This window comes from Saccoglossus kowalevskii, chromosome 2 (genome assembly GCF_978046115.1).
Source record: "Saccoglossus kowalevskii chromosome 2, keSacKowa6.1, whole genome shotgun sequence".
NCBI lineage: Eukaryota > Metazoa > Hemichordata > Enteropneusta > Harrimaniidae > Saccoglossus > Saccoglossus kowalevskii.
The window spans coordinates 8,527,572-8,539,825 of record NC_140642.1 but is presented as its reverse complement, the minus strand read 5'-3'; the positions used below and the strand labels follow the sequence as shown (position 1 = coordinate 8,539,825).

The 12,254-nt window shown below is 35.3% G+C and overlaps 1 protein-coding gene across 3 annotated transcripts in view; it reads right to left on the bottom strand.

The window, feature by feature from the left end:
• Positions 1-800: 800 nt before the first annotated feature.
• LOC100378670 (exportin-1) overlaps positions 801-12,254 on the bottom strand; it is a 29,286-nt gene continuing 17,832 nt past the window's right edge. For all 3 annotated transcript variants that reach the window (XM_078009878.2, XM_085490691.1, XM_085490698.1), the window contains 10 exons: positions 10,902-11,136; positions 8,251-8,414; positions 7,698-7,832; positions 7,177-7,281; positions 6,332-6,517; positions 5,757-6,120; positions 4,757-4,891; positions 3,587-3,749; positions 1,620-1,716; positions 801-1,239 (listed from right to left, as the gene is read on the bottom strand). In XM_078009878.2, coding sequence (XP_077866004.1) covers positions 1,093-1,239; positions 1,620-1,716; positions 3,587-3,749; positions 4,757-4,891; positions 5,757-6,120; positions 6,332-6,517; positions 7,177-7,281; positions 7,698-7,832; positions 8,251-8,414; positions 10,902-11,136 — 1,731 coding nt within the window. In that variant the 3' untranslated portion in view covers positions 801-1,092. The remainder of the gene's footprint in view (positions 1,240-1,619; positions 1,717-3,586; positions 3,750-4,756; positions 4,892-5,756; positions 6,121-6,331; positions 6,518-7,176; positions 7,282-7,697; positions 7,833-8,250; positions 8,415-10,901; positions 11,137-12,254) is intronic.

Genomic DNA, 12,254 nt, shown 5'->3' with positions numbered 1-12,254 from the left:
GTGCCTTTTATTTAAAATCTGTGTCCAGGCATGTTGTACGGAGATTGTTTTGTTGGTCATTTATTTGATTTTACTGTGACATTTAGTTTATACCACTGTCGTGTTCTTGTTTATGTTTGCATTTCTTTTAGGCCTTGTACCTAATTTACAAAAAAACTTAAACAAAAACTTCAATAATTGCTGCAGCCCAACTGTGTGGTGTCAAATTGCTGGGACAAGGTTGCATTTTTTTTCAATTTAGGTGTGGTCTAAATTGCAAATCTTACAGTACAACTCGGCATCCAAAGCAATAGGATTCTGCACATACAAAGAAACCAATTTTGGGCCATGAGGTCAGCTGTATTCTTTTAACAATATTCCCATACTTTTATACCACTGATGCTACTTCACTAAGGAGTTTCATTTGTAAATATAAAAGCCCCCTTATGGGACACATACAATAAAGGCATATATACTTTTAATGAAAAATAAGTTTTACAAAAAATGGATTATCCCAAACACACCTTTTCTATCAAAGTTCTTTTAGTGTGGATTTAGGGTTTACTGCAAAATAATGTCCAAAATATCACCTATTTCCTACAACCACAATTTTGGTAAAATAGATGAAAACTTTATTTAGTTCAACAAAAGTCATACATCTTAAATAATGGAGTTAGTTTTCCTAATTGTAAAATTTAAGTGACAGATCAGGTTATAGATGAATTTAACAGACCCATAGTTTTGCATTTTCAGCATTTTGTGTTATGACATATCATGAATATATAGATCATTTTAAACAATAATTGATCTGATACCATATATAACTGATATAAAATAAAACATTTTATAACGTTTATTACAGGAGACAAGGATAAAAATAGAATGACACAAACATATGCACCAAAAATACTGCTTAATTTTAAGATCTGGCGACCTATTGCTGAATATTGAACAAAATATATGCATCATCGAATATGTACTAAATCAAAAAGTTGGTAAGTAGAGAGCATAATTGCTGAGGTGTTGATCGAACTGCAATTCAATCTTTTTAACTCCAGTGATCTTTATCACTGTGAATTTACATGTACTTTATCAGGTTGGAAACAGAACAACTTAGTCTTGCATCTCCTCGGGTATATCATGAGGGTTAATAATTCCAGGTACAGCCAGTTGGATTTTCCTTTTCTCTTCTTCTGCTTGCTTGAGAGATGTTTCACGTTCTTCTAGATAAAGGTCAGTGGTATCATCCCCAGCAAACTCCTGTAAATGCACAACCAAATTGTATAAGTAATCGCAGTTAATGTTTTCTCAAACAGTAAGTTGTTATATTCCCTATCAGTTCAATCACCTGCCAGGGAATGGTCATATGTAAAGGATATAATATAATCAATGTTTCATCTATTTGAAGCTGTATTATATTTATGCAGTACATTATATATTTACATTAGTGAGCCCCCCCCCCCCCAATATGCAATGTTATCTAGCCATCTTGAAATTTGAGAGAAATATTTTGCACAATACCAAGTTTTTTACAATATTTCTTAAACTGATATTCACTCGACTCTGAACAGTTGGGCAATGAATATTTTAAAGCAAAATAGCTTTCATAGATTTACTATTCTTCATGAAATATCACTAACCTTTATTTGTACAAGAAAATCTCTTAGATGTTCTTTGAACTGTGGAATATCATGGTTCAAACTGAATAAACCAGTCACAAATATTTTAACTTGAGCACTGAAAACAAATAATGAAAGAAGTTACTCATGACTGTTCCAGGGTTCTCCCCAGGGCTTTTTAGCGCCGAGGTCCGCGGCGCTATACCTGTGAATCTCGGCGATTCACTTGGGACCTCGGCGCTATGTGTTCCCACCTCGGCGCTTGATTTCATATTTGACATGCCAATATCAGATGTGAAAAAGCTTTGTTCACCACGCCGGTCGGCCCCGACCGTCACTCAAAATTAGTGACCACCACGGAAATGCTTCCGACGAGGACTATTGTCTGATTGTTGGTATAATTAAGTACCGACCGACACGCATCCTGCCAGTCGTGGATTATAATTTATAAACAATAGACCTAGTCGCACGATACGTAGCGGCTAGTCAAATTTGTGGAATTAGCACCTCTTTGTTTGTAAGTAAATACTTTCTGCGATAGACACAGTCTTTAGATTTAAAGCTAAAATTATTTCAAAATCAATTCCACCTCGATATAACATGGTCAAATCGGAGTTCACGATCAGTTCACGCTACTCAAGAAAAAAACAACGTGTTTATTGCGTGATTTGGTAAAATACATTTGAACTGTTATCATTGCGAATCATGTAAAAACTCTTCTTTCAAGACCTAATTTACCTTTTAAAAATTGCAAATCACCTCTTTCGAAAGCTGTCATGCAGTTTTCAATTGAAATCGATGCCAACACATCGTGCTACGACATCGCTTTACTTCCGCAATGTAATTTTTATGATCACTACCATTCGGAAAACTTACCGTTACCGTGCGGCATTTTGATTGGTTAATGGAATTCTTGACCCATCGGGTCAAAGGACACATGCTAATGTTTCACAAACATCATGGCGGGTCTGTTTTTTTTTTACCGAAGCGATCAAGTGATCAAAAATATTCGCTCCCGATAAAAATAAGTCCGATTTTACTTACATTTCATATCAAAAAAAAAACAAGTAAAATTTGTTGAGGAATTATTGCTATAATTGGTGTATAACATGGCCAAGTAAGTTATGTCACGTCGTAACTTTGATGATCGTTTTGAAGCTTTATTTGTTCGCTCATTACTGTAATTGTAAACGTTTTAGAAGTTGATGGTACGAATAATAAATTACAACAATACGTCAATTAATTACGTGATCGATTTTTTGAAGGAGAATGTTTTTGGAGTGAATAAAATTATGAGATTCGTGAACATAAATCTGGCTTAACGTTTTGAATGCGTTTCCTTCAACGTTTTACAAAACAATTAATTTGCAACAATAATGTATTTGTGTTTGTTTTTAGTCTGCAGCATTTGTATTTCGAGAATGTTTCAAACTCTTCTAAATTGTGAAACATAATGTGTTGATTCCATTAAAAAAAATATTTGCCCTGTGACTGAGCTCACTAATATTCATAATTGTAAATAAGTTCTGTTAATCAATGAAGGAAAGATATGTAAATGATATGCAAATTATTATGCAAATTAGCCCCGACGCTATGCATTTTTTCTGGGGAGAACCCTGTGTTCCATTTGTGTAATTAATAGGAATGTATCATCTTTCACAATTAGACATTGGTGCTGCTTTTAAAAAATGTACTGCTTGGTAGGTGCTCCTGCCTACATAGGTAAATTCAGTATGAATAATATCAGCCCTGACATATGACTGATTGTTAACAGGTTTAAATGTAAAACATTATGTCATGTCTTTGTATCAAATTTTAACAAAATCAGTCATAGAATCTGACAATGTACAAACAGTCCGAAAATATGTACAAAAATGTAAACAATGACATCACTAATTGATTGATGATTGTTTTTAATATATAACCACCTCAAACTAAGTCTGATTTAAATCACATTGATTCAAGTAGAACATAAAGCAAATACTCACTCTTGTAGATGAGGGAATGCAGCTTTTAAAAGATTGGCAGTGAATTCTTTGATATACATATCATTGGTTAAAGATGCCTGTTGTTGCGACAATGGCACATTTATCTTGTTATGCTCAACTAAATTGAACATGTAGGATAAAATAGTCGCATGCATCGTCAGACCTAAAAAAGAAGATCATACAAGTATAACAAGTCATTGAAGATTAGTCCCTGTTTTCAAAGTGATCTCTTTATGAGCTCCAAACACCAGATATCCCCCAAAAAGGATGGAATGAGTGAAAGGAAACAATTTCATGCACTTGTAGATGAAAGCAATGACCTATTTAAATGTGTCAAAGGTATTACAGTTTATACCAGAGGTATGTCAGTCGATACAATACATTCATGTCTTTATTATTTATTGTTTTTTCTGACTTTTGCCTAAAATGCAGTGAAAATACCCTTTTTTTATATTTTGCATTCAACTTATCAAAAATTAATGAAAATAAAATTTGTACAAAACAACCAGTGAAATTAATTCCAGGTAAAATAAAATATTGTACAGTAATACAGATTAATGCATACTATATAAATAACTGTTGTTTTGTTTTGTGTAGTTATACATTGTCTCAGCAGACATATGAAGCAGTCATCTGAGATAGCGTGCACATCATTTAATTTCTGCAGTGGGAACGCCAGAAGCACTACTGACACAGTGCTATGGAACTGAATAACTGCAGCACATGATAATCTTGTAGCTCAAAATGTACATTAGAAAGTCTCTTGCTGTTGAGACACTATTCACTGTTCACTGTTCACTGTTCTCCCCAGAAAAATTGCATACAATATCGGTTAATTTGCATGACTTTTTTAATATGTTAATGACTTCTATTGTATTCATTATAATGCTAAATTGGTTCCATTGTTTATCCCAAATTTAACAGTTGGGAACCCCTACTCAATAATGCCCTGTGGAGAACCCTGCTATTTCAAAATACTGTATTTGTTCTGTTAGTAGATTTTTCTATGATAAATGCGTAATATTTTAATGATTCAATATACAGAAAATGTGAATGTTGGTTTAAACACAGTTATACTATTGGAGATGCACTTTTAACAGAGCAAATATGGTATAAGGGTTTGAAGATGTTATTGAGCAAATACAGAATGAAAAAACTTGTGTCAATTACCTGCTGTATGAGAAGTGTCTGTCACAACTGAAAGCACATGTTGAAGAATATCAGTATAATATGTTTGGTAAAAACTTTGTGCGGCTTGTTCATTTTGCCAGACATTTTGCAGTAATCCATACAGTATATTAAGACCTGCAACAAAGCATTCCAATTGAGAACAGTACAATAGAAGGTAGACAAAAAATATAGCCTACATCAGGTTTCAATCAGGCTTAAAAAAGAAAGTTGTTTTGAAAAACTGAGCTTTAAAATCACTTTACAAAATGTCAGAACCAAATCAATGATGAAATCATACACATGTATGTAAGTTCACCTAAGGGTGGGCATCAAGGAAGTTTTATACATGGATGATAATTTTAATTAGCATTTTTTTCAACTCTAACTTCGGCCAATTGTTGCAGTATGAAAGTATTATTTTAGATTTGCCTCTCTATTGCAAGGAAGTAAGAGTATTATGGTTTTAAAAATATTTTTTTGTACTAACAAATTCTAAAACTTTTTCATGTAGAAACACTTGTTTTCGCTTTCAAAGCTTACACTGGTATGATAATTCAGTTCTGGTAACAATCAAAGGTAGTCTTCATTCAAAACCCTACCCCTGAAAAACAAGTCATTGTCAATGACATAGTCTTCGTTTGTATTTTGTTTTTCTTTTCTATAGTACTTGTGATTTTTGAGACTTTTACGTTATGTAATGCCTATAGAGCTCATTTTAGGAGAATATGTGAATGATAAGTCCTTTAAATAATAATGATAATAAGTTGTCCACCAGTCGACCATTTTGGATTTGATGGTAACAAAGTGCATGTGCATTTGTCCAAATGGAAAAGGTCACTCCATAAGTTCTTGTTTTCAGACTTCGTCCAAACGGAGACTAATAAAAAAGTGAAACCCTTCATCAAGGTCAAAGTGCCAAAACTCATGGTTAATAGTTAATTCAGTAAATATATTCAGAAATTTGGGCTTATAAAAGATTTTCTGAGAAATCTATTCTTACCTGTATCTGCTACATTCCTCATAGTATGTTTGAAAGCCCAGATGATGGAGTCTAAAACTAACTTAAATTGCAGAGGTGGGATGTTGAGTAAAGCTGTAAAACAATGTGAATTGACTGCTTGTAGCAGCAAGAAGAAATTGGTCCTATGTTCTGGAAACTCTTCAAAGTTCTTATTAATCATCTCAAGTGTACACTCAAATACAGCATCAAAGATTTTTGGTACTTCTACAGTAATATTTCCTTCTAGTTTATTTACGATTGTTGCCATTGTGCCTAACACTTCTGGTTCTCGAGCTGCTGGAACATTCCGTGCATAATCTCCAAGTACTGCATCAAGTAATGGTGGAATAAAATTATCAACAACCTGTTGAGATGAAGAATTTATTGTTAAGAGATGCACTACTACAGTGCCACTTGTGTTGCATGTGTTTTCTCAACCATTTTACAACACCATTTACATCAGGAAACAATTTTACCAATTTTCCTTGAACTTTTCATATCTTGATTAGATTTACTGTTACAATCCCTATCATTGTATGGTTTAAATTATTATGTATTTAATATTATAAACTTACCATCTGAGGATCATTAGACCTGCTAACCCAACCAGAAATAAGTTTAAGAGTCTCTTTTTTAACAGTACGCATACTGCGTATGAGAGGCTGTTTGGTAACAATTTCTCCATTAGTAGATATTGCTCCTGATATGTTTTCACTCATACATTTGTAGATGTTCAGCATATCTAAATAAATTCTACCAAGCTACCAAGAAAAGCAAACAAAAAGTAGTAGATTAAAACAAAAGAAAACATTCACATCCAACATACCCCATCATCAATGTCACAATCTCCCTGCACCAATTGTCATAGGTTTCATTGTTAATATTCTTGGCAGAGTACATCATCAAATTTGCCACTATGTTTACCTTACTGAATATAGTCTATGTTGGTTCATCAATCCCGAAAACAAGTCGGCATTTCAATTTTCTGAACGATGTTTCAATAAATACATGGTGAGCATGCTCACATCAGTAACTATGTCACTGCCAGCTAATCACAGAACATCAACATGCATTCTGGGTAATGGTGATGGTCATCGAACATGGAAACCCTTCAATGTGTTTACCAAGAAAGTAATCAAGAGAGAAGATGAAGAATTTTGCAAAAAAAGTTCAAGAGAGATCTAGAGCTCACCGGAACTAAAAAATTGCAGCATCGTAAAATCTGTATTAGAAGCTGCATCCCTAATAGAAGTCGCACCCATTCTTTTTGAATAATTGCAAACCAAAAAATCACAATTTCTCACACATGCAGATGCTCTAATAGAAACCACAGTTTCTAATACAGATTTGACAGAAGTTGGTACATTTTGAATATGCATGAAACAGTTCATCAGTTCAGTAGAGAAATATTTGTATTCACCTGTACAACAAAAGGATGTCCCACAGCTTTACACGCTCTCACGTTTGTCTTGAGAATACTTCCAAGTTGTTTGACAATTTCAGGCTCCCTAAGAATATCAACATTCTAGTGAAATAGAATGAAAGCACAATTAGTCACTTGGATTGAATTTATAATAATAGCAGGACTATCTACAGACTGTTACTATGACATAAATCAGACAAAAACTCGTATTAAATGTTCTTCTGTAATTCCCAACAAACAAAAGACCATGTAGATTGTTGTTATACATTGTCTCAGCAGACATGAAGAAGTCATCTGAGATAGCGTGCACATCATTTAATTTCTGCAGTGGGAACGCCAAAAGCACTACTGACACAGTGCTATGGAACTGAAATACTGCGGCTAAGATAATCAAATTACCACAAAATGGTAATTATTACAAACATGTAAGAAAACTGATGAGGATATTAATAGTAACCGATAATTTCTTTAATTTCTATAGAGAAAATGTACTATGAATTATATATTTTATTGCAAACCTTAGAAGCTTGTTGGATGATTCCATCCCACACTTGGTTTGGTAGCATCATGTATTTTTCTATCAAATGTTCTTGGACAACTGTATCTGTTTGAGCACTTATCATATATCCAACAGCTTCATAGAATGTGTGAACCTAAAATTCACAAACAGATGGCAATGTATTGACAATCGCAAGTACCTTCACCGACAAATCGTGATAGTAGAGAAAATGCATCTAATGGATTCTGATTCTTTAATTAATAGAGTTCATGTCAACATCTGCAATTCTTAGATCACATGTTAAGACCAATTTTTAAACTAATTTTGTAAGTTAAAAACACATGGAAGTCAATAAAAGAACTGTGCTTTTTTGAGGCAGTAAATTTATTAACCCCGATTGCCAGTTAAAAGTCAAGCTGAATACAGTGTTCTTGTCTACACACTGTATGAATACAAACATTGAATGAGACAAAAATGGGTCAATAAAGCCATAAATGAAAGTACCAGTAACTCTTCTATGATAAATAAATTTATATTTACAAGTATACCAATAGACTATTTATTTTTATTACCTGTTGTGGCTGAAGATCACAAATGATTGTGTTGATACTGTTAAGAATTTCTTCAATAAATGGCATCACCTCTCCAACTTGCACTTGAACAAAATATCTTCTGCATTTCTGAGCGATTTTTATAAATGTGTCACAAGCCATATCTTGAACACCATCGTGTGTTTCTGTAGTTAAAAACAAATAGATATGTCTCATCTATGGAATCAAATGAATTTGTGTCAACTTGCACATATTTTAGTAAATGGTGGGAGCATTGGCATCCTGTCATAATATAGGAGTCATTGTGTTTTTATACTCCTTTTTTTATACAAGTGCATGTTCCAGTTCCAGGCAGTGAACTATATTTAGTGACTATGTAGCAAATTTCAACAAAATGTCAAATGTATAAATGAACTAATACAGGAATTAATTATCTGTGTACAAAGTTCAGACATACAATGTAATTGGATGTTGATACATATTAGAGAATTAAGAATGAATTTTGTTGAAAACAACTGAAACTAGATATGTGACACAGAGAACATTTTCTGGAGATCACTTCATTGAGAAAGTGGGACAGGTTGTATAGTCTTAAAATTTGCCCAAGATATATTAATCTGGAAAGTTTTGAGGTATTGTACCTAATTTGACAACCCGAGCTGATATACGCGACAGGACAGGTTTTTCTGGAGTAAGTGTGAAAGAGACTGTATTAGTATAACCAAGTTGTTTTTACTGAGTGTGATCATCTCAGTTGCTTTGCGGACAGTCTCTGGACTTTAATGATCAGATACGTATAAACGTATTTTATGCAGAAATAATCAAGCACATTAACATAGAATATGATGTGTGCATTCTACTATGTGAAGAATAATTCAAGTTCATCATTAGAGACAAATAATTAACTTTCAGTGATATACAAGAATTGTCAGTTTATACCACTAATTTGAATGTGAATTTGAAATATAAACAGAATGATTACTAGTTGGCCATTTTGGATAGAATCATGACATAGAACAACTTTCAGTTATGTGCAATTGTTTGTGTACTGAGTTTGGAACTAATTGAACACTGAATGCGAAATATACCCCCCGGTAAGCAAAATTTTGATGAAAAAAAAGTCATTGAAAATGACGCAGTCCCCGTTAAATGTTTAAAAGTTTTCTTTGTGCTCGTCATATTAAAGCGGAGGGGTTCCAAGTGGCGTATATAACAGATTGTTTATTTACATCAAAACACGTGTTCCATGTAGTAGTAACATGGCCAAAAATAAAAACAGCCGTTATTCGGCCATTTTTGATCTGATTATGAAACACACTGATATGTATGATGTATGTGCCAAATTCGAATTAAAATGGTACATAAATTGTGGAAATATAGTATTAAGGCCAAAAAGTCAGATGGCTGTCAATCGGCCATCCTTGACCAGATTTTGAAAAAAATTGTCATGGACATGCATCCTAACATGTATAAAATACATGTATGTGCCAAATTTGAATGAAAACTGACAGAGCATGTCCAAGATACCGCATAAAAAAACAAAACAAGATGCCTGCCAGTCTACCATTTTTGATCCAATTGCGAAATATATCGTCATAGACATGTATATTCTATGTACCAAGTTTGAATGACAACTGACAAAGCATGTTCAAAATACAACATTTTCAAAAAACAAGATGGCTGCCAGTCGGCCATTTTGAATCGAATAGCTAAGCCACTGCATGTGCATATGTCCCACATAAGATACTAGGCACATGCAAAGAATGAACGGAATCGGTCAACAGGATTCTGAAATATGACTCTGGACAGATTGACGCAGAGACGGACGGACACACGGACGGACAGACACAGGAACTCACTGACGGTCGGGGACATGTATCCTAACAGGTATGATCTATGTACTAAATTTGAATGAAAACTGACAAAGCATGTCCAAAATACGACATTTTCAAAAAACAAGATGGCTGCCAGTCGGCCATCTTTGATCCAATTGTGAAATAAATCGTCATGGACATGTATCCTAACATGTATAATCTATGTACTAAGTTTGAATGAAAACTGACAAAGCATGTCCAAAATACAACATTTTCAAAAAACAAGATGGCTGCCAGTCGGCCATTTTAAATCGAATCGCTAAACCACTGCATGTGCATATGTCCCACATAAAGTACTAGGAACATGCAAAGAATGAACGGAATCGGTCCAAGGGATTCTGAGATATGACTCCGAACGGACGCACGGTCGCATAGACGGAGACCGAATTATAAGTCCCCGTTTTTGGACTTTGTCCGAACGGGGACTAATAAAATAGCTGCCAGTATGCCATTTATGATAGTAAGGCAGCAAAAAACAAGTTGCATCTTTCTGAAACTAACCCGAATTTGAGACAAATTAAGAAGTTGCATTATCAAGTAATGAGAGAGAAAAAGTATTTTTGATGTGCAAAATGGCCATCAGGAAAAAAATGGACGTGTTTCAATCAGTCAGTAGGTGATACCAATGTTAATATTAACAATAATATGTATATCACCATGTATAAACAATATACCAAGTTAGAAAAAAAAGGGCAATGCAACAAACAAATGAAAGAAAATCCTTAAGCTCCCACCCAGACTGTGACAAGTTAAGGGCTCATAATTTTTGGTGTACAGAACTAAATTCGGTTTTCTTACCATGCATGAATTCAAACAGCTTATTGACAACAGTCTTGAGGAATTTCCAATGTGCTCTGAGAAACCTTGGATACTGACCAACGACATACATAATATTTGAAGCTATGATCGCTTTGTTGTCTTTGCCTCTTTTCTGTTCACATAAACCCAACAAATCTTTGATAACTGTTACCAAGAATCTTTTCTCATCTTCTTCATGCATTGCACCACTTATTGATCCAATAGCCCAACAAAGCTACATAAAAAGAAAGTAGAACTATACACTGACCACACTTTTGCATAATGAAATCAAGATGTCAAAACTGCACAAATAATTGGAAATTAATCAAAATTAGGCGAGGGTTCTCCGAACCCGCCTATTCACATAGTTCATAGACTCCGGTCAGTCAAAATGACTATTTTGAACTGTAGGCATTAATCAGCGATTCTGCCGGTGACGGAGAGATAGAATCTAGGTCAGGGGAAGCCCCATGACCTCAAGATTCTTTTACCCCTTACGTCACGAACCCACGTGACTGAGGCCGCATGGCAGCACCATAGGTAGCTGTCAATCACTGGTTCCTTTCTCTTCGCCTCGAGGACTTAGACCAACGCGACGGAAAGAGTGGGGAGGTTGTGGAGGACCCGGAGTCTATGGTGGGTATGAACTATGTGAATAGGCGGGTTCGAAGAACCCTCGCCTAAATTCACTACGTTCAATTACCCACCATAGACTCTGGTCAGTCAAAATGACTATTTTGAACTGTAGGCAGAGTAAGACACCGATAGGTGGCGGGTTTTTCCGAGCAAACAAAAAAAATGATGAAAGTCTTTTCCCAATCCGGGGTGAAAACAAACACAATACCCTAGTTAAGACCCAAAAAAGGGTGGTATCTTATCTTGCCTGTGCTGTCCCCGGAGCAAGAAGCCAAAATGCTGCTACGATGACAGGGTTCGGTGTGCCCGAGAAAGCCAACCCAATTCTGGGGGGGAAGTAAGCTTTCGAAGTAAAGACCGAAACAGTTCTGCATGAGGGCATAGGCCGTAAAGCGGGACCTGGGAGCTTCCAGGGGAGTGCTGATGGTAGAGAAATCTGCTCGCATAAAATGCCGGACTGACTTATTGCCTATGCGCAGGGACCCAAGCAGTCGTTCAGGCTGGGTCAGCAAACTAAGACTGACCTGCTACAACGGGACCCAACCTAGAGAGACCCTTTTCAATGGATTCGGTGTCTCTTAGGTGGTAGTTGATAAAGACGATCTGCGTTCTCCAGAAGCCTGCCCTCCATGTGTGCTCGAGGAGTTAGCAATCGCACAGACCCCATGCTCTCGTACTTGGTGTCTCTGCAAACTCTGTGTCGAGGAAGTTAAAGTA